General features: G+C 40.9%; 3 protein-coding genes across 3 annotated transcripts; 2 read left to right on the top strand and 1 right to left on the bottom strand.

Moving 5' to 3' along the window:
* Window positions 1-316: 316 nt before the first annotated feature.
* LOC147856408 (delta-1-pyrroline-5-carboxylate synthase 1-like) lies at window positions 317-6,648 on the bottom strand. Its single transcript, XM_087329179.1, has 20 exons — window positions 6,445-6,648; window positions 6,236-6,307; window positions 6,023-6,126; window positions 5,790-5,896; window positions 5,014-5,171; window positions 4,642-4,919; window positions 3,631-3,781; window positions 3,387-3,551; window positions 3,206-3,283; window positions 3,031-3,120; window positions 2,139-2,225; window positions 1,976-2,062; window positions 1,807-1,903; window positions 1,568-1,671; window positions 1,390-1,465; window positions 1,173-1,323; window positions 1,036-1,104; window positions 892-958; window positions 709-779; window positions 317-640 (listed from the first exon to the last, which is right to left on the bottom strand). Exons 1-20 carry the CDS (start codon window positions 6,499-6,501, stop codon window positions 460-462), a joined length of 2,250 nt encoding a protein of 749 aa, XP_087185305.1. The 5' UTR covers window positions 6,502-6,648; the 3' UTR covers window positions 317-459.
* A 4,394-nt stretch (window positions 6,649-11,042) lies between these two features.
* LOC147856406 (putative L-type lectin-domain containing receptor kinase S.7) lies at window positions 11,043-26,158 on the top strand. The gene is made up of 2 exons (XM_087329117.1): window positions 11,043-13,237; window positions 26,044-26,158. Exons 1-2 carry the CDS (start codon window positions 11,109-11,111, stop codon window positions 26,156-26,158), a joined length of 2,244 nt encoding a protein of 747 aa, XP_087185243.1. The 5' UTR covers window positions 11,043-11,108.
* On the top strand, window positions 15,471-17,662 carry LOC147856407 (L-type lectin-domain containing receptor kinase S.4-like). The gene has a single exon (XM_087329570.1). It carries the CDS (start codon window positions 15,482-15,484, stop codon window positions 17,660-17,662), a length of 2,181 nt encoding a protein of 726 aa, XP_087185696.1. The 5' UTR covers window positions 15,471-15,481.
* Window positions 26,159-27,205: the final 1,047 nt, after the last annotated feature.

Raw genomic sequence — 27,205 nt, 5'->3', positions numbered from 1 at the left:
TTCAAAGGAATTCACTGATAAAATTTTGAGAATCACATTATTTGAAGACCTGAATGCATATATTCGGGTCTAGAAATCTGTTCAAAGGAATTCACTGAATTTTTTTATATTATGTAACATATAAAGTTTTATGAATAAAATTTTTATTTTTGATTCACATGTAACATCATTTCAAAAAATTTATTGATAAAACTTTTGCTTCATGCTTCACCAGCAAGTTCGGTCCTAATACATCTTTAGCACTATGTTTTCCTAATTGAGGATAACATAGACAAGCACACGTCTAAAAGTGGTTTTCTTTTAAAAGAACTCACTGATTCCATGCTGCAAAACAGTTTGCCCCTACAAAATTCTTTATAAAGTTTAGCTTTATGCTTCAAGATAGGCTTGGGTCTGAATACATGTCTTTGGTACTATATTTTCCCAGTTGCCGGCAACTCATCATGGAAGAGCACACACCTAACAATGGTCTTTTTTCTCGCCATTATAAGAACTGATACCGTCCATTTTAGTGTCATCAGCATTGCTTGCAGCTTCTGTCATTTTCTCAATTTTGATGTTACCTTTGATCAGAAGATTTCTATGCTCATAAACAACACCTTTGTCTTCAGCTACAATTTGTCCATCCCCTCGAAGAAGCCTGTACACATGATATTAATTATGTATGCTATTAAGTGAGCATGTGTTGCACATTGAGTAAAAAATTACCACTTGGTGGTGAGGAGGCCTTCTACTCCAACAGGTCCACGTGCATGAATTCGGCTTGTACTTATTCCAACCTTCAGATCAATGTAAAAGAATTCTTAAAATATATGATGCTGCACATTTTTATGCCGCATACCTTGTACTCAAAACCTTCCGATTTAAACTAACGTTCCAGACTGAATTTACCTCTGCTCCAAGTCCAAATCGGGCCCCATCACAAAAGCGAGTACTAGCATTATGAAACACTGCAGCACTGTACCACATACACCTTCTCAGTGACATGAAGAAAACGAGAGAGAAAATATCATATTTTCTATAATAGGGGTATACCTATCTAACTGGGATAAGAACGCTTCTGCTGTAGTCAGGTCTTCTGTCACGATGCAGTCTGTGTGTGCACTGCATTATGGCAAAGTTATCAAATATAGCTAACGATATATTCTATTGTAAAATCTCTCCCACAATACCTTCCATACTGATGGATATGGTCTATGGCAGCATATACATCATCCACAATTTCAACGGAACAAACAGATGCACTATATTCATGATGAAAATCAGTAACCCTTGGAATTTTTAAAATTTCTGATGCTCTTGGTCCCCCAAACAAACCGACGCCTGTAAAATAAATTTCTTGTTTGGTCACTTTAAAAATTTCAGTTTTGTCTAAAGAAGTCAGTATACCCTTAGACTGAAGCATGGATGCCAGCTCTTGTATGGCCCCAGATTGGACTAAAGCTTCATGGACAAGCAGTGTTTCCTGCATAGGAATGTTTAACCAAAACTTCATGACATTTTAAACATGTGTACAACGTAAACATTTCCAATGAGTATCCACATTGTAAACGGAAGTCATACTTACCATTGCATTACATGCAGCTGGGTAGTCCAATTTTGCATCTGCAATAATTCGTTTGGCTTTCTTCATATCTGCATCTTTGTCCACAAAAACATGGCAAACGCCATCTGGATCCATGACATCCAGTTAAGATGAGTTAAACAAAATTTCAAATGCCAGTCATGTGAAGGAGGCAAAACCTAAACTCAGACGAATTTGTAAAAAGCTCCAACAAGATTAAAGATGGCAAATTATATAATTACCAGCATGACCAAGAACAGGAATTTTTGTTGACTCCTTGATTTGTGAAACCAGTTTGTTACTCCCCCTTGGAATCACTAAATCAATCACATCATCCAACTGCAAGTAGAATCTAGGGTGTCACTTAAAACTATCATTATAAGCTCAACTAAATTCCATCCCTGACCTCACCTTAAGGAGATCTGGAATCTCATCCCTGGAAGTAATAAGACCTATCAGATCTTTTCCAACTGAATTTGAGATTGCTTCAGTAACAATCTATAGACAGCAACAAAAAAATTTATGCTTCTGTACCACAAATCCGGTACACATTGATAGATCTGCATGTACTTACCTTATGCAAAATTGCATTTGAACAAGCTGCTTCCTTTCCACCTTTCAGCAGAAGGCCATTGCCACTTCGTATGGATAAAGCAGCAATCTGAAAGTGATTAAATGAACAATCTTTCAATTAGCATTCACAAACAATATGACATACATCCAATAGTCATCTTCATTTACTTACAAAAAGTACTTCTATGTCTCAATTCATAATTTATGAGTCCCGTAATGGGTTTCATTTTCATGAAATCAAAGAACATAAAATGATTGTTTCATATTCAATTTTATATTACAAAAGTGATTGAATTCAGTTCCTGATAATGAAAGTGATAAACTTCAGATTCTGATCACGAAACTGACAGATTTCCATAAAGAATGACAAACGACGGATCGACTCAAATCCTTTTGCATTTTGGTTCATGAGGAGTTTACTTACAATTTATTATTAATGTGAATATAAGATAGAGGAGAACTCGATATAAATGGCAAAAACCAGGATAAGACGATGAAAGTAAATTTAACTAAAAGAATCAACCTGTGTCAATTTTGGGCATAGGAAATTATATTAATGAGCTATTGTCATTATATTAAGATAGAGTAGAACTCAATACAGTGTAAGAAGGTAAGACAGGTAAGACAGTGTAAGCAATTTTGATTAAAAGAAGGAACCTGTTGTAAAGTTTAGGACAAGGACATTGCATGATGAGTTCTATATTTATTACAACCTTTGGTTAAAAGCAAAATATATTTATTGATCAATTTATGAATGTTGATCTTCGTGTAGAACTCTTACCTAAAAATACAATTTCAATTTCACAGCTGGCATGGATGAGTCGAATGTTGCATCATGGCTTACATTCAGAATAGATCAATTTGACATTTAAAAAGAAGTTAACGTTTATAACCTGAATTAAAGCATCAGGACGTGATTCAAATATAACTAGAAGAACTCCCAAAGGTGATGTTGTTTTTTCCAGCACAAGTCCCTCTGCAACCTAAAATTCCGGAACCAACATATCATATAAGCATGCTTAACCGATCAAGAACCGTTCAACCATATGCAGAGAACTGACTACTGACCAGTGTTTTTTTCAGTATCTTTCCAATTGGTTCTTCCATATCTGCAAGAGACCTTACAGATCTTGCCAAACTTGTGACCTACTACCATTATGAATTCATTGAAACATATAAAGAACAAATATGCTTCTTCTAGAGAAAGAACATCCACAAACAAGCCCCATTATGATGAACTAGAAACTACCTTTCCAGGTTTAATTGTCAGTCTTTCTATCAAAGGTTTTGATAATCCAGCTGCTCGGGCAGCTTGCACATCTATCTCATTTTCATGCCTTATTATCTCTTCATTGGTCTCTAATGCATCAGCCACATCTAGTAACAATTTCCTTCGTTCCAACGAAGAAAGTTTCTGTAGTATTAACGATAAATACTCAAACTTACAGCTGAACATCATTTATGCAACACCTTTAAGATATACGAAGCGTGACCTGTAATTTCCGGCTAGCGTTTCTTGCAGAAATGGCCATTTCTCGGGCAGTCTCTGTTTTCTTCAAATCCCATAGATGGGCATCCCTATGGAACAATGTTCCTACGTGTTCCCCTGATAGAGCTTTCAAAACACCATCTGCGGCAAATCCACTTTTCAAAGAGAACATTTGAATCAAATGCGTTGGATGTTCTAAGATGGTAAGGATTGAAATTTTAAATCTCTTTCCAGTAAAATATTTCATCAGATTAGTCAAGCAACCATTCAATCACAACAAGGCCCCTCCCAACTCTAATGACCTTTTTCCTATTCTTACACTAGTTAGAAGAAATTGAGACCCTCATAAGAACTTACAAAGGTCTAAGGATACCCATTAGATGCCATACCTATTACAAGAACTCATCAGAATTTCTCATGGAACTGCAACCATATCCAAGAACTTTTGGGGCACATTTCACAGATGCATAAATGGTTGATTAAGTCCTCCATTACGATCTCATTTTATATCCATTATTATGGAGTCAAAACGATTCTCCAAGAGCCTATATTAAATACCAGGTAACAAGCACAAGTTGTCTGCTGCCAAGGAGCAATAATTTGCCATATGTTGGGGCAAAATTTCCATTAACTGGGAATAGATGCACTAACTTGAACAATCCTAACTTCTAAGAAAGAGGTTCAAAATATTATGTTATCAAAAAAATTCAAATTAATGGCAGGTGAAACACAAAACCAAAGTTTGCTACTTTCATGCCATGATTTCAGAGCTTAAATCAGTGATGTCTTTATGATAGAACAGTGTAGTACACTGAAATTAAAAGCAAGAATGAGATCCTATTTGAGTTTATATTCGTTCACAATCAATATCTCACAGCAGCTATATTATTTTATGAGCACTGAAATGTTTCACCAACATTCAACTGCAGCACTTCATCTACTCACGCTATACTGGTGAGTTCCAAATCCATATTTGTATTTTATCATGCTTTTTGCAATCCATAGGGATGGTTACCTTGTAATAATAACAGGTACACCAGCACTTGCAGTAGTCCAAGCAGAAACAACTTTTGCAGTCATGCCACCTCGACCAACACGCGATTTCGCTCCAAAAGTTATAGTTTCAACATGTTTATCCCGCAAGTACGTGTGAATGAGTTTTGAGCCAGGTTCATTTGGTGGCCCATTATAAAGTCCTTCGACGTCACTTAGAAGAACGAGGAGATCTGCTTCCAATTCCACAGCCAGAAGTCCAGCTAGACTATCATTATCCCAAAATATTCCGGAGGAATCCTGGGAGGAAATAATCCATGACAGTTAGTGAAAAGATAACCACGTTTGGTTTTATCAAAGAAAGATAAACCTCATATGAAACTGCCAAAGAAACCTCATATGGTGCTTTGCGAGTGCTGATAGCATCATTCTCATTGAAGACCGGGATAACTCGCAGACTTAACAAAGTATTCACTGTTTCTGACAGTTGACCTCGAAAATCTGCATTGCTAAAATCGCGGTCAGTGACGAGAATCTGTGATGACTGCATATCTAGCTGGAAAAATGTAAACAAAGGCATACATGAGATCCATCCTAGATCTTAGCTGAAATGTATTATAGTACAATGAAGCAAACTTTCATTATAATATGTTATTTCTCAATTATCAAAAATGATCTAACAATCCTTGTCTGTGAATAAATTTTGGTCTCTTGGCACCCTAATCCAGTTATAACATTATACAGAAACTATCAAGAACAAAGGTTAACAAACTTTGTGTTCCAATGTAATGACAGAATATACATACATTCTCAATCTTCTCATAATTTCCAGATAGGATGGGTAGTGTGGGGTCATGAAAGAGTCTTGTCATCCTTGCAGATCAGACGCCAAAGCAAGCAAACTTATACAATATTCTTTAGGCAGATATCATAAATATAAATACCTGTGATACATGCAAACATCTAGGAGGGAGCAAAAACAAGATTAGTGTGAATAACATTACAATCAACCCTCGCATAATATGAGGAGTCTTTGGTTGGCACAACTGTAAGCTTTTCCTAGCCTGGCCTAGCCTCAGATCAACTAGTTCCCATGTTTTTCAAGACACTTAACATGAAACAACTAAAGAATCCTGACCAAACCATGAGTTACTTGTGTATTGAAACTACTTGCCTGAGTCAACAGACTATCATACAGTGCCATTAGGCCACTCTGCCCAACAGCAGCACACGGTTTTCCATCCAATTCAATTTGAGGTTTCTGAAGGTCTGCAAAGCTGCCAATATATAAGGGAGATCATAAACATATATATACAGTTTTTTGTTATATATATCTATATATATATACACATACACATACATATATATATATGCATGTATATACATTGTCTGCAGTAGTGTACCTGCTATTCATAAGCCTTTGATAGCGGAGTTTTTGTCTTCCAACACCAATAGCTCCAGAAGTGACCAAGATTACCTCCACACCATTTCCTGTCAATTCTTTGACCTGCTAGGCCATTAGACACAACCAATAGCAATATATTGAATTCCTCGTCATAATATATGGCATTTCCTTAATTTGATGTAGATTCGTACTGGCCAAAGCTGAATTAGACCTGTTCGCAAAGAGATCCAATTCTACCAACAGCAAGCCTTCCATCTGAGCGAGTGACAACGGCAGTCCCTACCTACAAGGATACACCAGATTAGGTCATGGACAACCGCAAAAAAGAAAAAACGACGATTGGAGTTAGAAGTACAGACAGATGATGGCATACATTTTATGCAGTAGAATTTATACAAACGGGAGGAGCATAGCTCTCACCTTCACGACAACTCGCTTCACATCCTTGACAAAGGCCCGAGAAGGGTGGTGGTTCATGGCCACCCAGATCTCTTCTGCTCCGCTCTGCTCCTAGTGACTCTGCTCTCTGCTCTCTGCTTCTATTGGCTGAGATTAGAGGAGCCCACAGTAACGCCCATTTCTCAGATCATATCATCATCATGGGGGAGAGATGGATAAATATATTTACGATCAGAGGAACCCATCTTCTCTCTCTCTCTCTCTCTCTCTCTCTCTCTCTCTCTCTCTCTCTGGAGAAACGAGAAAAGCAGCAACAGCATATTCCCAAATTCCAAGCTCTTTGTCTCTTTCTGTTGTTCTTTCTCTGCAGACATGGATGGATGGGGCTGCCCAAACACAGGTGCACATCACCATCACCAATGGAAGAGGAGGGCAGGGCCCCACAAGACCTACACTCTGCACACAAGCATCCTCCTCCATGACTCCCTTCCTCCCAAACCATGAAGCCACCCCCGAGAGACTGTCCGCCCGCCCGCCCAGGTGTCCAAAACTATGAACATTCCGGTCGGCCAGAGGGCCACACGTTTGCCCACATCCATCCCACCATGGCCCATCAATCGCATTTTCAAGTTTCGTCCAAGAAATGCGAGCTGGGACATCGATCACCTTTCTCGTGTTTCCTTTTGGAACAAAATTTACCTGCCCCATTAAAGAAGACGCGATTTCGAGGAAACGCTCACAAAGCATCCATCTGCAATGTTTTCTTTTTAGCATCTTGCTTTGTTTCCTTTTTCTCGGTTTTTTTTCACCTTCGATTGAAGAATCGGAATTTGTTCCTATAGGAAAGGTATTGCTAGGGATAGCATTCTTCTTTATACCTCCCATGAAAACTAGCAATAAATTTATTTCAGGCAAGCTAGCTCTTTAGTCCCCCCCCCCTAAAGAGATACATATGCCATGGTATTATAAAATCATAAGAAATACAAAAATTGTGTTGGATAAACGAGTATACCAACCGACTCCATTGTACTCACATCATATCCTATTCGATGCCTATATACAAGAACTACACATATTTGTACACCAAATCTCCAAGATTTGTATGGTCTACTCCTCCCAAACTGCAAATGAGTATGCAATGTAACCTATAACACCAACATCTGTAGCAATAGAATCCATAAACAAAGTTAGTAGACATTGTTTCCCAAAATGATGGGAACAATATACGTCCATATTATGTGATCTCCATCTTCCCTAAAAACGAGCATTGAATCCCATAACCTGTTAAACTGCATTTGCTTCCTGAAAATGACATCAACATTGCCTGTAAAACTTTCGTATTGACCAGTGACCACATAATGTATGAATAAGTAACAACCAGAATTCAACATTTATAACAGAATAGGGTATTCTAGAAAGTCCTCGAATAAAAAGTACGCTAGAACATTCTAGACCATAGAGCACTTGCATAATTTTAGGACAAGACCACAATACATGCTTAATTGATTCCATCATACATCCACAACCAAATCCACACGACTTACTATTTAGTTGTCGTACCTAGGCTCAAACCAGTAGTGCATAATGGATCAATAACAAGCGAAAAAGTACAATCTTCTTGGGAATCTACATACTCCATAACCACTTCCAATATTTAGAAGGATCCATTAAAGAGGTCTCATTCGCCAACCACACTTTCATAGTGGATGGCGGATACAATTTCTTACTTAAAAGAAACTTTCGTCCCAACTTCACAGAATATTGAAAAAACTAAATAAATTTTGTTTGAGACAAAGGATTTGTATGTTTCCAAAGATAATCTGATGGATCCCAATGCACGTCCAACAACAACTTTTTTTTAAATAGCCATAGTTGGCAAAATAACATACTATTAGAAGGAGGAGGATCTAAAATCCACCTTTTACCTGATTTACCAATCACTCTCACCGGATGTTGCAATGCCGTTTGCCAATTTGACGATTCCACATCAATTTGCCATTATAATATTTCCTTCCTCAGATACATCAAAATAATAACAATCTCCTTGAGACATTGTTCCTTTGACTCCTATCATAACACCAACCGGAGTAAGTATCCAAACCAAACATGCACAAAAGAAGGTGACCAATTAGAGAGAAAATCCCCTAAAGATAACTGAATTGCATGAAACATAGCTCTAAAACCCCTACACCTTGTAGCATGAAGCTGAGAATTATTAAGATGACAAACATAATTTCCCCAAGAGGCTACAATGGCAACTATACCATTACCCAACATAGCCCACTGTAACTGCGGTCTACTTCCAAGAAATACACCCCCTCATCAGAGAAAATAAAATTCCAAATCAAAGGTTGCCGCAACAATTCTTCATTCGAAGATGGGCATCAACGAATAAAAAAAAAACTTAACAACATCCCATGCTTTACAAATGCCAACCATAAAACCATCTTTCAAGCCATGTATTTGTCTCGTCTTAAAATTGGACAAGAATGCCCATCTTAGAGATGGTTTCCAAAAACCACCAGTAGACGGTTTAATATCAACCAATCGGTTTAAAAGCAACTCAGACCATATACCTTTCGCAGGCAACATAGCCCTAACAACAAATTTTGTCAAAAGATCCTTACATTGACTATCTGGGTCTACCAACCCTAAACCACCAACAAATAATTGTGTCGTAAGTGTTGACCAAGCTAGCTTTGCACGAGCATCATTATTACTTATTCCTATCCAAATAAAGTTTCGAACCAGTTTTTGAATCTGCAACAAACATGTGGATGCAATATACAACATAGATGAAAGGAGAAGGTATTATTACTCTACTTGCTAAAGACAACTCTGTAGTGTCCCAAATCAACAATTTTTTCCTAAGTGACTAGGTAGCTCTTTAGTTTGTGTTGCCAAACTAATATTAAGATGGCTATTTTGACTCAATTGAGCATCTCGATAATGAAAGGAAACTAAGTTTACCGCATGACGATAGGTTTACTCATACTCATACATGTTCAATAAGTTAAGACTCCAAGTGGCACACACTCTTTTATATCTTATCCTTATTTCACCCTTCTAAATCCCATTTATGATTTTTCAATAATTGAATGCCTTTTATGTTATTCATTCACGCTTATCAATATAAAAGGTTTTATGTTGTTTACCCACTCAACAAGTGAATTTAGATAGATATCCCATGAGTAACACATACCAAGATTTGTGATGTAAGTGGGATATAAAATTGTGAAGATAAAGACATCACATGATTTCAACATCTCGTTTTGATTCTTGACCCCTCATGTTTGTTAGGGTTCCCACTATTATTTTGCACTTTTTCTTTGTTTTTCACTTTAGAGTAAATAAAAATAGCCTTCACAGTACTTCTGATTGATAAGGATAGAGTATATGAGTGGTGCTCATTGTATGAATTTTGCTCCTCAAGCATCTTTGTACTTGTAGACTCTTCACATGGCATCCAATTTGAAGTCTTATTTCTCAAGCTAATGTATATCTTGACTCTTGAACATGTACGTTATGATAAATCAACAATTGAGTGGCTATAATTGTTCCATTTCAAGCAAATGATAGATTACTTTGATCAGTCTCCATTTCAGCATTTGTTTCGAGCAAATGATACCTTCTTATGATGGAACGATGTTGCCACAAATAACGCTTTCCTTTAGCCCTTTCAACATATCAATTTGACCTTGAAGAGCAACTCTACCCAATACTCTAGGAGTTTCCTGAAGACTTGCCTCAAATGAAAAACTAGCAACAAATTAATTCGAGCCAAGCTTACTCTCTAGTGTGTGCTCTCGTACTAATATTAAAATGCTAATTTAACTCGATCTAGTAGCTCAATAATAAATGAAACTAACTTTACCACATACCAACAATTTGAGCAACCATCGTGGTTTTCTCATACCCATAAAGGTTTGCAAAAAGTTGGGATTCCAATTTGCAAAAGTTACAACTTACAACCCCTTTATATCGCGTTCTTATCCCACTTTTGGTTTTTTAATAAGTAGATGCCTTTTATAGAAGTCATTCATAGTTTAACCACTCAATACGTGAATTTAGAGATCCCACAAGTAATACGATGTGTGATTTGTGATGGTAGTGGGATATATAGAGTGAATGATTCTCATTTTCCCTCCGTTGTATACTCAAGAGTAAAACAAAAGAGCCTTTGCGCTAGTTGTGATCGATGACGATAGGGTACATGAGTGTGGTGCGTGTCCTAGGGCAATTGGTTTCCGCAAAGCCTCTGTATTCTTCTAGACTCTACCTTGGCATCCAATTTGAAGTCATATTTCTCAACTTTCAAGTTATATCTTGATTTTTTGAGCATGTACTTCATTTCCGACAGATGGAAGATCAATTCTGATGTGGGTTACATATAGTGCGGAAATTTCCAGTACATTGGGGACGCGTTAGTTTCTTTTGACTCTTGAGGCGAATGTCTTTTTGTCCTTGTGGAATGGACTCAAGTTGCAAAATAATTGAAGGCCGGTGAAGCCCTTCCTCCCCAACCACTTTTGGTCAAGAAAAATTTGCATTCTAAATGGTCACCATCTTTGACTTGGTCTTGGGAAGGACACCGCCTCTTTTTGTCTCTCTCTCTCTCTCTCTCTCTCTCTCTCTGTCTGTACCTCTCCCTGTCTCTCTCTGTACGAGGCTGGCGCTGCTGCCCAATGACCATGGCTGCTGCGCTCACTATCCTGCCCTTCCTTCTGTTATATGCTCCTGCCTTCCATGGCACCATTGTTGAAGCTGATTTTACGTTTAGCTATGCTCAAGCAGACAAAACTCTGCCCTCTAACCTTGTCCTACGGAGCAATGCCTCTTTGAAAAGTGATGGAACCGTCTGGCTCACCCCCAACCCTAACGAACAGCAATCGAGCCAGATGCGCCTACAGGTGGGCTGGCTCCTCTACGATAATGCCTTCCTTTGGGAGACCAACACCACCTCCTTCAGCACCGCCTTCGAGTTCCAATTCATTACCTCGCTCAACAGAGCAGGAGATGGCATGGCCTTCTTTATCTCGCCTCATAACAACGTTCCGGACCACAGCTTGGGCATGATGATGGGCCTCCTCCCCAATGACACCTACAACGTGACCGATCCATCGCGCCATCTCTTCGCCGTCGAGTTCGACACCTTTCGCAATACCCTACTGGATGACCCCAGCAACAACCACACGGGGTTCGACATCAATAGCCTCCTCTCGGATGTCACCTACGATTTCACGCCTTCTTCCGGCCGCCCGGACCTCGACCTCTACAGCAACTCTTCTTTCATGGTGTGGGTGGATTACTATGCTGCCACTACATCCATCGAGCTCCGCATGGTCAACACTGATATGACATCCGGAAAATCTCGGCCCCTCAATCCCCTCCTCGACTTGACTCGTGACCTGTCCACCGTGTTCCGAGATTCCCCGCCACTGTACGTCGGCATATCGGCATCCACGGGCGCACTCTCCCAAGGCTGTGCTATCCGTCTCTGGAATTTCACGCTTAGCACCCCCCAAGATCCATCGCAGTCTAATAGTAGTAGTAGTAGTAGTAGTAACACAAGCAACAACCATGTGCCCAGTCCTCCACAGATTTCTAAATCAGGCAACAACGACATTAAGCTTATACTCATTCCTGGCATTCTTTCCGTAACGATCGTAGTAGCCATTGCCATCGGAATAATAGCTTATTGGAAAGGATGCTGTTGTTCTACGGATGAGGATCGAAATATGGAGCTTGCGCTCATTCCGAATGATGTGCTCGTCCCGGCTGCTATGCCGAGGTACACATACAAGCAGCTATGGAAGGCTACCCAGGGCTTCCACGACAAGGCCAGAGTGGGGCGCGGTGGATACAGCACCGTCTACAAGGGCAGATTATTAGTAACGCCGCAGTCTGGCAAGAAAGGTGAATCGATGGTGTACGAAGAAGTGGCGGTGAAGCGGGTGAACAGAGAGGGGCTGAGGAAGAGCGATGAGTTCTTCTCGGAGATCAATATGATCAACAAGCTGAAGCACCCACGCCTGGTGGAGCTCAAAGGATGGTGCTACGAGAAAGGGGAGGCCATGCTGGTCTACCAATTCATGAGCCATGGAAGCTTGGCGGACCACCTGTTCAGCACCAGGAAGGACAACACAGCTTCCTTGAGAAGTGAGACGAGGGTGGAGATCCTGAAGGGAGTGGCAGAAGCTCTGAGCCATCTGCATGCTGCTGGTGCGGTGCACCGGGACGTGAAGGCCGCCAACGTGCTGCTCACGTCCGACTTTGCGGCCATGCTGGGCGACTTCGGGTTGCTACGCCTCCTCAAGGACGACAACCACATGACCCAAACAATGACCGCCGCCGGCACGCCCGGATACACCGCACCCGAGGTCATGTTCACACGCACGCCAACCAATAAAGTGGACGTGTATAGCTATGGCGTGCTCGCCCTAGAGGTGGCATGTGGGCGCCGGGTCATCGAGACAAGTTTCGATATAACGGAGGAGCGGGTGCTTCTCGATTGGGTGTGGTCGAAGCAAGAGAGCGGCATGCTAATGAAGGCATTGGATCCACGGATGGAGATCGGTGGGTTCGAGGGTGGGGAGGTGAACAACACAATTTGGAAGTGCATCCTACATATTGCGCTCAATTGTTGCCATCCCAATCCCGAATCACGACCCGAAATGCAAGAAGTGCTCCATACCCTACAACATGGGCTAGTGGTGCCCCTTGAGCCCACAAGGCCTCCTTACCCTGGTGCTTTTGTTCTTCATCACCCCGGGCTGCGAGATAATGAAATAAATTCTACTACCTCTACCTCTACCTCTAATTATAGTAGTAGCCACTATGCCAGCTCATCCAACTCTCGTACCAATATGGCCACAAGCTAACCATGTGTATATATATATATAAATCAACTCGTTGTATATCAAACAAGGACACGGATCCCGGTCTCCAAACTCCTTAGGGTAAGTGGGGTAAGTGCTCCAACTGCTCTGATGCAAGAGAAAGTAATGGATAAATGTTATAAAGGGTATGGATCGTGATCTCCTTGTTTGCTCGAAGCTGACAATTTTGCTCGAAATCCATATAGTTGAGCTTGTGGTTTGTATTTCTGTGTTCATGCTTCTTTCGGCCCATGTTCGAGGACACGAAAAGAGTTTGGAATTGTTGGGTCTCCCCAAATACAACTTGAGTGGGTCCATACTCCCCAAATATCTACAACCTATCATTGTTTATCCAAGTTCTTATCTCTTAGTTACAATCCTTTACTTAATGGTACCATGCATTGTAAATGTGATTCCTTTCCTTAATTGTGTTGGTGGCAATCTTTTTATGTCATGGAACTAGGCTAACATTAAAGTCGTATGCATTGTATCAGTAAAATTCTCCACTCTAACTTTTACCAATTGACAAAGAATAAAGCACCAAACTCCTCATTATTAAGTTCCTTAAGAATCATTATGCGCACTTCAACATGTATATTTACACCATTATTATGTAAAAGAGAGTGATTTACCCATTCCTATATAAGTCTCTAAGATGTTGAATACATATTGCTTAATAATGCTTGGGTAATGACAAGATATGTAAAAGTAACTCTATTATTAGCTAAGCTTCCATGTGATTATTCTTCATGCATAAATTGTATCAAAGACATTATTATGTTCTCTTTCACCTTTTTTGTGTGTCTGTATAAATGTTCTCTTTCACTTTTCGTGTCTACATATTAGACAAATACTTGAAAGTCATTATTGTGTTCTTTTGCTTTAGATTCCATTGTTTCCAAACTCACTATAATCAAACAAATAATTGGAGACGTAAAAGAAGTTGTTAAATGGTATTGGGATCCAGCTGATTATCAATGGAAAAAACCAAGTGTTGGTGGGAATAGTACACATTTGCAGTTTTTCCAATATTCAGTTAAGCTAGGTAGAAATTTGTTGTTGCAATCAAAGTATAAATGTCCTACTGTCATGAAGCATTGGGCTGAGAATAATGTGCATGAATTGCAACTTGCAAATTTAAGGGGTTTATGCTCAATGGCGGGAAAACAGGAGTGTACAACCAACTAAAGAGCTTCCTAGGTGAAGGCAACAATCATGGTTTTGGTGCACTTTTATTTTGTTCCTACATATTTATAACTTTTGTCATCCTTTTCCCTTATATATGCTTCCGAAATTTGGGTTCTTTTGCTTTTTCTTTTAAGTATTTGTTTGATGGTAGTTTGAGTTTGGAAACAGTCAAATCTAAAGAAAAAAAACGCAGTAAAGTGAAATCTTTCTTTATGGTTTCAAAGCTCTTCAAGATATGGTGATTATGCAAGAGGAAATGGATTCCTTGCATGAGATTATCGTAAGCAAGGGTAGTGAAGGGCTTCACAATTTTCAAATAATTCCCAATGAATTGCTGAAAGAGGTTTGTGAAGCCTATTTCATATGTACTAAAGTTTCTCACTATTATCTATCTGACTAGGATCATATTCTAATTCTATTAGTTAAAAGGGAAGTTGAAGTTAGTTATGAAAAAATTATTTAGATTATAAGTGAGTGTGTGGAATTGTCTATTTCCATAATCCATGAGGCTCTAAAGTGTTCAGAAGTCAAGCTCAACGATACATGATGTGTGACTGCACTTAGAAAACATATGTGAATGTCCACATTATTTACTGTATGTTCGTAAGGTCTCTCTATTGATTCTTTTTTAGTTTATTGGGGACACGTTAGTTTCTTTTGACTCGAAAGTAAATGTCTTTTTGTTCTTGTGGATTGGACGCAACTTGCAAGGGCTTTGAAAATATTTGGTGCCGGTCAAGCTCCCCCCCCCCCCCCCCCACCACTTGGTCAAGAAAACATAAGCATTGTAAATGGTCACCATCATTGACTTAGTCTACTCATCTATTCTTATTGTAAGTGACATGTGATATAATGAATAATGAGAAACGTTTATCTTAATTGGTAAGAGCTTCTCCTATTTTTAATTCGTTAAGGGTTCAAATTCCCTTGGGCTAATTAATGTGGTCTTAGAAGACGTTAATATTTCTTTCCTTCTTTCGTCCTGCTGCCCAATGACCATGGCTGCAATGCTCACTATCCTGCCCTTCCTTCTGTTATATGCTGCTGCTGTCTTTCATGCCACCACTGTAGACGCTGATTTTAGTTTTAGTTATGCTAAAGCGGACAAAACTCTGCCCCCTAAACTTGTCCGACGATACACGGGCGCTTTGGAACCTGATGGAACCGTCTGGCTCACCCCTCCCCCCAACGAGCAGCCACCGAACCAGACGATCCAAAATCCGGGCTGGCTCCTCTACGATGATGCCTTCCGCTGGGAGACCAACACCATCTCCTTCAGCACCGCCTTCGAGTTCCAGTTCATTACCTCGCTCAACACAGCAGGAGATGGTATGGCCTTCTTTATCTCGCCTCATAACACTATTCGGAACCAGACCTTGAGCATGATGCTGGGCCTCCCCCCCAATAACACCTACAATGTGACCGATCCATCTCGCCATCTCTTCGCGGCCGAGTTCGACACATTTCAGGACACTCTACTGGATGATCCCAACAACAACCATGCCGGCCTCGACATCAATAGCCTCATCTCAGATGTCACAGTCGATCTCAACGCATCTTCACTACATCCGGATCTCGATCTCTACCAGAACTCTTCTTTCATGGTGTGGGTGGATTACTATGCTGCCAATACATCCATCGAGCTCCGCATGGTCAACATTAATAATATGACACCCGATACCATATCTCGGCCCCTCGATCCCCTCCTCAACATGACTCATGATCTCTACACCATGTTTCACGATTCCCGGGCACTGTTTGTTGGTCTGTCCTCACCCTCAGGCGGCGGACACTCCCTAGGCTGTGCTATCTTCTCCTGGAATTTCACTCTTAGCACCCCTCCACATACATTGGAGTCTGGAAGTAGTAACACAAGCAACAACCCTCCACAGACTTCTAAAGCAGTTGACAACAACAATAAGCGTAATATATTCATTCCCAGCATTCTTGCCGTAGTGATTTTAGTAGCCATTGCCACGGCAATAATAGCTTATTGGAAAAGATGCTGTTGTTCTAGCGATGATGATCAAATTACGGAGCTTGCACTCATTCCTAATGATGTGCTGGTTCCGGCGGCTATTCCACGGTACACATACAAGCAGCTATGGAATGCTACGCAGGGCTTCCACGACAAGGCCAGAGTGGGGCGCGGTGGATTCAGCACCGTCTACAAGGGCAGATTATTATTAAATCAGCCTACCAAGAAAGGTGAATCGATGGTGTACGAAGATGTGGCCGTGAAGCGGCTGAACAAAGAGGGGCTGAGGAAGATAGATGAGTTCTTCTCGGAGATCAATATGATCAACAAGCTGCAGCACCCACGCCTGGTGGAGCTCAAAGGATGGTGCTACGAGAAAGGGGAGGCCATGCTGGTCTACCAATTCATGAGCAATGGAAGCTTGGCGGACCACCTGTGCATCAGGAAGGAAGGCACAGGTGTTTTGAGTAGCGAAACTAGGGTAGAGATCCTGAAGGGAGTGGCAGAGGCTCTGAGCCATGTGCATGCTGCGGGTGCAGTCCACCGGGACGTGAAGGCCGCCAACGTGCTGCTCACGTCCGACTTCGTGGCCATGCTCGGCGACTTCGGGTTGCTACGCCTCCTCAAGGACGAAAACCAAGTGACCCAAACCATGACTGCCGCCGGCACACCTGGATACACCGCACCCGAGGTCATATTCACACGCAAGCCGACAAACAAAGTGGACGTGTATAGCTACGGGGTGCTAGCGCTAGAGGTCGCATGCGGCCGTCGGGTCATCGACTTAAGTTCCGATATAACGGATGAGCGGGTGCTCGTCGAATGGGTGTGGTCGAAGCAAGAGAGCGGCACGCTAATGGAGGCATTGGATCCACAGATGGAGATTGGTGGATTAGAAGGTCATGGGGAGGTGAACACCACAATTTGGAGGTGCATCCTACATATCGCGCTCAAGTGTTGCCATCCCACTCCCGAGGCACGACCAGAAATGCAAGAAGTGCTCCATACCCTACAACATGGGCTAGTGGTGCCCATTGAGGCCACAAGGCCTGCATACCCTGGTGCTTTTATCCCTCACCATCCCAGGATTCGTGATAATGAAATAAAGTCTAATACCTCTACCTCTACCTCTAGTTATAGTAGTAGCCACTATGCCAGCTCGTCCTTCTCTCGTAACAATATGGCACCAAGATAACCACGTATACATACATACATACATACATACATACATACATACATATATCTATATATATATGGATAGACTCGATGTATATCAAACAAGGATATGTATCACGATCTACAAACCCCCTAGGGTAACTGCTCTAATGCAAGAGAAAGTAATGGATAAACGTTGTAATTTAAGGGGATGGACCATAATCTCCTTGTCTGCTTGGAGAGCTGACAATTTCGTTCGAAATCCAAATATTTGAGCTTTGTTGTTCGGATACTTCACTATCGTATGTCGGTGTTCATAATGCTTCTTTGTGCCCATGTTCCAGGACACTAGGAGAGTTTGGGATAGTTGGATGTCTCCGAGAACAAATTGAGTGGGTTCATACTCCAAATATCCACAACCCATCATTGTTTATCCAAGTTCTTATCTCTTATTTACTTAATGGTAGCATGCCTTGTAAATGCAATTCCTTTCCTTAATTGTGTGGGCGGCAATCTTTTTTATGTCATGGAACTAGGCTAGCATTAAAGGCGTATGCATTGTATCAATAAAATTCTCCAATTGAGAAAGAATAAAACACGAAACTCCTCATAGTTAAGTTCCTTAAGAATCATTATGAGCACTTTAACATGTATATTTACACCATTATTATGTGAAAGAGAGTGACTTACCCATTCCTATATAAGTCTCTAAGATGTCAAATACATATTCCTTAATAATGCTTGGGCAATGACAAGATATGTAAAAATAACTCTATTACTAGCTAAGCTTCCATGCGATTATTCAAAGAGATTATTATGTTCTCGCTTACCTTTGTGCGCGCGCGCACGTGTGTGTGTATCTCTTTCATTTACCATGTCTCCATATTGAATTAATACTTGAAAGTCATTATTGCATTCATTTGCTTTAGATTCCATTGTTTCCAAACTCATTATCATTAAACAAATAATTGGAGACATAAAAGAAGTTATTGAATGGGATTGGGATTTGGCTGGTTATCAATGGAAAAAACTGAATGTTGGTGGAAATAATACACATTTGTAGTTTTTTCAATATTTGATTTTAAGCTAGGTAGAAATTTGTTGTTGCAACGAAAGTATAAATGTCTGACTACCATGAAGCATTGGGCTGAGAATATTGTGCATGAATTGCAACTTGTAAAGTTTTGAAAATGGCTATAGAGAATGTAGTTGCTGAAAAAAGTTATTTGTTTTCGTTGGTTATTGATTCATGAGCAATATGCTTGTTGAATGCATTGTGATGCATCTTTTGAATCTGTTTTACATATGTTTTAGTTATGTCCCATGATCTAGCAATTTTGGGGTAAGATGTTTTTATTGTTGAGAAAACATTTTTCTGTTGGGGTGCAATATTATGGGGTGCCCTCCATGGAGATGCTATGAGGTGTGAAACTACGCATGCTTTTCATGTCTTTCACTTTTCCCATGGACACCTCTCTCTCACCTCATTTCCTTCATCTAATCGAAGGTTTAGAATTAAAAATCAGGTTATTTGGCATACTATTATGTCGTTGGCTCTTTGGATAATATGGAAAGAGAAATGTGATTATGTTTTTAACAATGTTCACTGTGTAGGATCCTGCGCCTCATGGAATACACCTCTATAGATAGATGAAGTTGAGCCTTTTGTCGATGTTGTTTGCTTGGATCCGGACCAATGTAAACCCTCTTGGTGGCTAACCAGGCAATGGTAGTCATCAAGTACACTTGAGCTACTAACTACCTTAATGATATATGTGATTAGTACCTAATATCTCTCTCGCACTATCTTGCTTACTCTCTTAGACAAGTAGAAGATGAAGGGACAAAAGAAGAGATTGTTGTTGATGGAGACAGAGGACGACTAGTAGCAAAATCGAAACGCCAAGCTCTAATGCTTCTACTCCCCTTTTTGTATGTCATCTAGGTTCAATATCCTTTGTTAATGCGTTCTTCTTCACGACTAGTGCTTAACATCCTCCCCAACTTATTGAGTACACACTCTTGGGTGCATTGTGGGAACTGAGAGTGGGGCGTCGGGGGTATTTACAAGGAGTAGTATGTGTGCATGAATGAATAGGGCTCATGAGAGATGGTTTAGGGTGGATTGGACACTAGTTAAGGGTTAAGGGTTTTTAGGTTTGACGTTGGGGCGGGGTGGATTCATCCGTTCCAAGGTACCCAAATTTGAGTAATGCTCTTGTATCCACCTTGTGCCTCGATTAGGGTGCAGGGAACTTGCCAGTTAGTGTTTTGGCCTTTTTCACGTCCAATAGTAACAATGCCGAAGATATCCCTAATGTAGAGTGTTTAGTCGTCGTTCTAGGTTGGAGGTAGGTGGTTGGGGTTGGAAACTGAGCGGGTCAAGTTGGGGTGTGGAGGTCATTGGGAGGTTGTGTTCAACGTTCCTATGGGAATTGGGGATGGGATGCGGTAATGTTTTGGTACCCTGTGTCACCCTTATGCCAACCTTGTGCTCTCGTAAGGGTCTTATGCACTCTCCATAGTGTTAATTGATTGCTTCGAGGGCCTTCCACAATAGTTCAGACATGGATGTTGACCCACTTGCCCATTTCGTCAGCGCTAGTCGGTTATGGTCAATGGTGGAATGCCTTGTAACTGAGACTAGAGGGTGCTTAGTTGGGAGTGCATATTGACATGATCTACCCCCGTTATGGGTGGTGTGCTTACTCTATTTGGATCTTGGACAGGCGGTTCGGCATCTACACAGCTTGCGATTGTAGTGTGGTAGTCATATTGGTCCATGCTTATGCCAACGGGGGTGGGGAAGTGAATGTGGTTCATGCTTGGGGATATTAAACATTTGTTGGCATGACACCAATTTTGGCCGAGGCATGATGTGTGAACACCTTAGGTAGAAGGATGTGGGCCTTGATCGTATGTGTGTTGTACTTTGTCTCAATTTTGCAAGGAAGTAATTTGAGACAACACCCGGTGGATCCATTGAATCCATGGAACATGTTGTTGCATGTCTCTAGATCAGGGAAGCCTAGATGTCCTTACATATCGAAGGCAAGAAGTGTCAACGAGGCTCTAGTGTCCACCACGGTCGTCAAGGTTGAGTTGTTGATTGTGCATGGTAGATTGGACATGGGCCCCTTGGAGTTGGTTAGAGTCATGATGGCAATTGAGTGGGGTTCTCCTTGTCGCCTGAGTTTTGGGTGTTATCCTCTCAATAACATGGGTCAAATATCTTATCACAAGATAACCTTTACCAAAGGTAGTGGTCGGAGAAATGGTAATGAACAGATGATCGAATAAACTATAGATCGACTAATAATGGTCGAATCGGCTATGGACAACATAACTCTTAATATCTAAAACTCAAATACAACACACAAACATAGACAATGTATCACCAGAAGATATCTCTATATTAAGCATCCTCTATACAATACACATGCCCCCTTTATATAGGAAATACATGGAAGTTACAGTGCCATACGGTACACTGTTTCTAATCTGAAAATTACAATATCATACAACATACTACATGACCTACTGTTTCAGATCTAATATAACTTACATCTTTTCTATATAGTACATATTTCGGCAATAACTAATTTAGATTCACATACAATACCGTGTTTGTTGGACTAAAAGTCCTACTCCACCCAGGTTGTATTCCTAGTGTGAACAAACTATTGCAGTTAAGGCTTAGTTCTCCTAACTATAAAAGTGTGTAAATGAGTTTTCAAATAAGTTCGAAGGGATTTGCATTACAACCATCATCTTGCTGAAACTGTGTAATTGTTCTCTCTCTCTCTCTTGGTGAAAACACACAATTATATAAATAAATGTGTGTGAAAAACACAACGAACAATGGGTGTGACAATGGAGTATGGTCACCCACTAACTACGCTACATGGGTAGTGGAACATGTTGAATTGCCAATAGGCAAGACGAACACTCCACTGAGGAAAGAATTTCCACCTCCAATAAAGAAAACTGTCACATTAGTACTCCCTTCAACTTTCGTAGATATGCTTTCACTCCATGTCTACCATTGAATACAAAAGCGCAACGTTGCACATGTTCCAATTATGACGCAATCCCCAATATCTCAAAAATAGAAAAACAAACTCCATCTTTGATTTTGGGTCAACCTGTGTAAATTGTGCAAACACCCATTGTCTAGGTATCAAATAACATCGTGATAAAACTTGCCAAATTTGAGAAATGTAGCTCCAAATTTGAAAAACAATTAGACATTGTATAAATCGATGAGTACTATCTTCCATTTGAGCAGTGCAAAAGAAGCAATTAGTCGTTGCTAGTCCACGATGCTTTAGAGCTAATCCGAAAGGCAATCCTCCAATCAAAACGCTCCAAATGAAGACCTTTGCTACAAGTGGCAATTTAGAATGCCAACTACGTTGTAAGATCTGCCACCATGCATGATCAGATTTGTGTATTTTCCATTCTTCTTCAGCCTTAGATGCTAACCATCCAAGGGACTCAATAGAGCAATGATACAAAATATTAGTAGTCACTTGTAACAACGACATTTGACCCCATAAACACCAATCAATCCATGATTGTTCTCCTGTTTGTAGAGGTAAGGGACCTTGCATCAATGCAATATTTTGTAATTGTTGCCAAATAAACCCATAATTGTCGTGCTTCAAGAAATTCCAAAATTCTTTGAAATGGAGCTTCAACTATATCTCCCACCTCTTTGATCCCCAAACGAAATAAATGATTAAATTGAGAGGGCAATCTCTCCTTTCCTGGCCAACATAATAACCGAGAAGACACAAGAGTAGTAACTCTTTTTATAAAGAATTACAATGCTCTCTACTAGATGATGGTTTCCATACACATAACAAGAGTGCTTCTGGCCACAAGGCAACCAAGTGTTGAACACAAGAAGAGCCCGGAATCCTAAGTGAAATGGGTAAATTTTAAGTTTTTCAATCGAATCTTTGAGAACGTGTAATACTGGAATCAATGTGTTTTGTGAAATGGTTAAAAAAGCCATGAAATCAAACGGAATAATCCTGATCCTTCCACTGGTGAATGCGAACATGTTATAAAGAGAATCCAAGCTAGCTTACCTTGCGTCTTACTTCTTTGCTCCATAGATAGTTGATACAAAAGTACCCATTTAGGTTGTCTTAGCTACATGCGTGCTAAAAAGCTGGCACATACGAACAAATGTACACCACAACATGAAGACATGCGCTTGCACCAAAGGGATACCACAATATTAATGAAAATTGATCTTAGTAGCCAAAAAACAAGAAAATGTAGCGATGATGAACGACACTGTAAAGTGAGATACCACTTTCACACTCTCTTCATTAAGGGTTTTATGCTCAATGGCGGGGAACAGAGGAGTGTACAATGATTATTGCCTTCATTAAGGCAATAATCATGGTTTTGGTGCACTTTTATTTTGTTCCGACATATTTATAATTTTTGTCATTCTTTTCCCTTACATATGATTCCCAAATTTGGGTTCTTTTGCTTTTTCTTTCAAGTATTTGTTTGATGATAGTGTGAGTTTGGAAACAATGAAATCTAAAGCAAACGAACGCAATAAAGTGAAACCTTTCTTTAGGGTTTCCAAAGCAAGTTTTGTTTCAAAGCTCTTCAAGATATGGTGATTATCATAAGCAAGGGTAGTCAAGGGCTTCACAATCTTCAAATAATTCCCAATCAATCGCTAATAGAAGTTTGTGAAGCCTATTTCATATGTACTAAAGTCTCTCACTATTATCTATCTAAGTAGGATCAAATTCTAATTCTATTAGTTAAAAAGGGAAGTTGAAAGTTAGTTATGAAGAAATTATTTAGATTATAAGTGAACATGTCGACTTGTCTATTTCCATAATCCATGAGGCTCGAAAGTGTTCAGATGTCAAGCTCAACGATACATGATGTGTGAGCGAAAAACATACGTGAATGTCCACATTATTTACTCTATGTTTGTAAAGTCTTAGTAGTGACTCCTTTTTAGTATATTGGGAACGCGTTAGTTTCTTTTGACTCAAAAGTGAATGTCTTTTTGTCCTTGTGGGTTGGACGCAACTGGCAAGGGCTTTGAAAATATTTGGAAGCCTCTCCAAAGAAAGAAAACATTGCATTCTAAATGGTCACCATCTTTGACTTGGTGTAGTTTTATTTAATTGGTAAGAACTCCTACTAAGAGTAGGAGCTTGTATAGATTTAGCTTAATTGGTAAGAACTCTTACTAAGAGTAGGAGCTTGTAAAGGTTTAGCTTAATTGGTAAGAACTCCTACTAAGAGCAGGATCGTAGAAGACATTAATATCTCTTTCTTTCTTTCTTTCTATCCGTCTCTGTCCATTTCCCTGTCTCTCTGTGGCTACCGCTGCAGACCAATGACCATGGCTACAATGCTCACTATCATGCTCTTCCTTCTGTTATATGCTGCTGCTGCTGCCTTTCATGCCACCACTGTAGACGCTGATTTTAGTTTTAGCTATGCTCAAGCAGACAAAACTCTGCCCTCTAAACTTGTCAGACGATACATGGCCGATTACCCGAAACCTGATGGAACCGTCTGGCTCATCCCTCCCGCTAACGAGCAGAAACCGAACCAGACGTTGCAAAAGCCGGGCTGGCTCCTCTACGATGATGCCTTCCCATGGGGGGGCAGCACCACCTCCTTCAGCACCGCCTTCCACTTCCAATTCATTACCTCGCCCAACACTGCAGGAGATGGTATGGCCTTCTTTATCTCGCCTCATAACACTCTTCGGAACCAGACCTTGGTCCTCTTCCCTCCATCGCACCATTTCTTCGCGGCCGGGTTTGACACCAACAACAGCCACGCCGGCTTCGACATCAATAGCTTCGTCTCATATCCCACAGTCGATATCAGCGCGTCCTCACCGCATCCGGATCTCGATCTCTACCAGAACTCCTCTTTCATGGTGTGGGTGGATTACTATGCTGCCACTACATCCATCGAGCTCCGCATGCTCAACATTAATAATATGACACCCGATACCATATCTCGGCCCCTCGATCCCCTCCTCAACTTGACTCGTGACCTCTCCACTGTGTTCCAAAATACCCCACTGTTCGTCGGCCTGTCCGCAACCACAGGCGGCCGTCCCTCCCTAGGCTGTGCTGTCCGTTTCTGGAATTTCTCGCTTAGCACCCCCCAACATACATTGGCGTCTAGAAGTAGTAGTAACACAAGCAAAAACCGTGTGCTCAATTTTCCAAAGATTTCTAATATACTCATTCCTAGCATTATTGTCGTAGCGATCGTCGGAGCCGTTGCCGCCGCAATACTAGCTTATTGGAAAAGATGCTGCTGTTCTACGGATGATGATCGAATTACGGAGCTTGCACTCATTCCGAATGATGTGCTCGTCCCGGCGGCTATGCCACGGTACACATACAAGCAGCTATGGAAGGCTACGCAGGGCTTCCATGACAAGGCCAGAGTGGGGCGGGGCGGATTCAGTACCGTCTACAAGGGGAGATTATTAGTCATGCAGCAGCCTGGCAAGAAAGGTTCGATGGTGTACGAAGAAGTGGCGGTGAAGCGGCTCAACAAAGCGGCATTGAGGAAAAGTGATGAGTTCTTCTCGGAGATCAATATGATAAACATGCTCCGGCACCCACACCTGGTGGAGCTCAAAGGATGGTGCTACGAGAAAGGGGAGGCCATGCTGGTCTACCAATTCATGAGCAATGGAAGCTTGGCAGACCACCTGTGCAGCAGGAAGGAAGGCACAGGTGTTTTGAGCAGCGGGACGAGGGTGGAGATCCTGAAGGGAGTGGCAGAGGCTCTGAGCCATGTGCATGCTGCGGGTGCGGTTCACCGGGACGTGAAGGCCGCCAATGTGCTTCTCACGTCCGACTTCACGGCCATGCTCGGCGACTTCGGGCTGCTACGCCTCCTCAAGGACGAGAACCAAGTGACCCAAACCATGACGGCCGCTGGCACGCCCGGATACACCGCACCCGAGGTCATATTCACACGCACGCCGACCAACAAAGTGGACGTGTATAGCTACGGGGTGCTCGCTCTAGAGGTGGCATGCGGCCGTCGGGTCATCGACTTAAGTTCCGATATAACGGACAAGCGGGTGCTCGTCGAATGGGTGTGGTCGAAGCACGAGAGCGGTGCGCTAATGGAGGCATTGGATCCGCAGATGGAGATCGGTGGATTAGAAGGTCATGGTGAGGTGAACAACACAATTTGGAGGTGTGTCCTACATATCGCGCTCAAGTGTTGCCATCCCACTCCCGAGGCACGACCAGAAATGCAAGAAGTGCTCTATACCCTACAACATGGGCTAGTGGTGCCCCTTGAGGCCACAAGGCCTCCATACCCTGGCGCTTTTATCCCTCACCATCCCGGGCTTCGTGATAATGAAATAAATTCTACCACCTCTACCTCTACCTCTAGTTATAGTAGTAGCCACTATGCCAACTCGTCCGGCTCTCATAACAACATGTCAACAATCGAACTATCAAACAAGGATATTGATCACGGTCTACCAAATCCTTAGGGAAACCATTCCAATGTAAGAGAAAGTTATGGATCGCAATCTCCTTGTTTGCTTGGAGTTAACAATTTCGCAAATAGTTGAGCTTTGTGGTTTGGATACTTCACTATTGTATTTTGGTGTTCATGCTTCTTTGTGCCCATGTTCTAGACACGAGAAGAGTTTGGAATTGTTGGATCTCTCTAAGAACAACTTGAGTGGGTCTATGTTACTTCAAATCTCCACAACTTGTTATTGTTTATCCAAGTTCTTCTTATTTTTTCCATAAATGCTTATGCAAGTTCTTATCTCTTATTTAGAGTTCTTTCTTTAATGGTAGCATGCCATGTAGATGCAATTCCTTTCCTTAATTGTGTGGGTGGCAATCTTTTTATGTCATGGAACTAAGCTAGCATTAAATGCTCATGTATTGTATCAATAAAATTCTGCACTCTAATTTTTACAAATTGACAAAGAATAAAGCACCAAACTCCTCATTGCTAAGTTCCTTAAGAAGCATTATGAGCACTTTAGCATGTATATTTACACCACTATTATGTGAATCTGAGTGATTTACCTATTTATATTTACACTACTATTATGTGAAGCAAAGTGATTTACCTATTCCTATATAAGTCTCTAAGATGTGATTTACCTTAATAATGCTTGGGTAAATCACTTTACTTATGTGAAGCAAAGTGATTTACCTTAATAATGCTTGGGTGATGACAATATAAGTAAAAATAACTCTATTACTAGCTAAGCTTCCATGTGATTTCTTTCACTCCTTTTTTGTTTGTAAATGTTCCCTTTCATTTTCCATGTCTACATATCGTGCAAATGCTTGAAAGTCATTATTGCTTGCACTTATGCTTTAGATTCCATTGTTTCCAATCTCACACTATCATGAAACAAATAATTTGAGACGTAAAAGAAGCTATTGAATGTTCCAACATGCACTTTTGTATCCTATTTCTTCAATCCCAAGCATACATTTTTAATACCCTTTGTAATGTTTCTTATGTGATGCAAAGCTTTAGGGAGTTATGTTGACTTGGTTGAGTAAACACT

This window comes from Azolla caroliniana, unplaced genomic scaffold (assembly GCF_043228905.1).
Source record: "Azolla caroliniana isolate FFs.n. ecotype wild unplaced genomic scaffold, voAzoCaro1.0.p SCAF_13, whole genome shotgun sequence".
Lineage (NCBI taxonomy): Eukaryota > Viridiplantae > Streptophyta > Polypodiopsida > Salviniales > Salviniaceae > Azolla > Azolla caroliniana.
The sequence above is the reverse complement of the archived record's forward strand: the minus strand, read 5'-3'. Positions and strand labels throughout refer to the sequence as shown.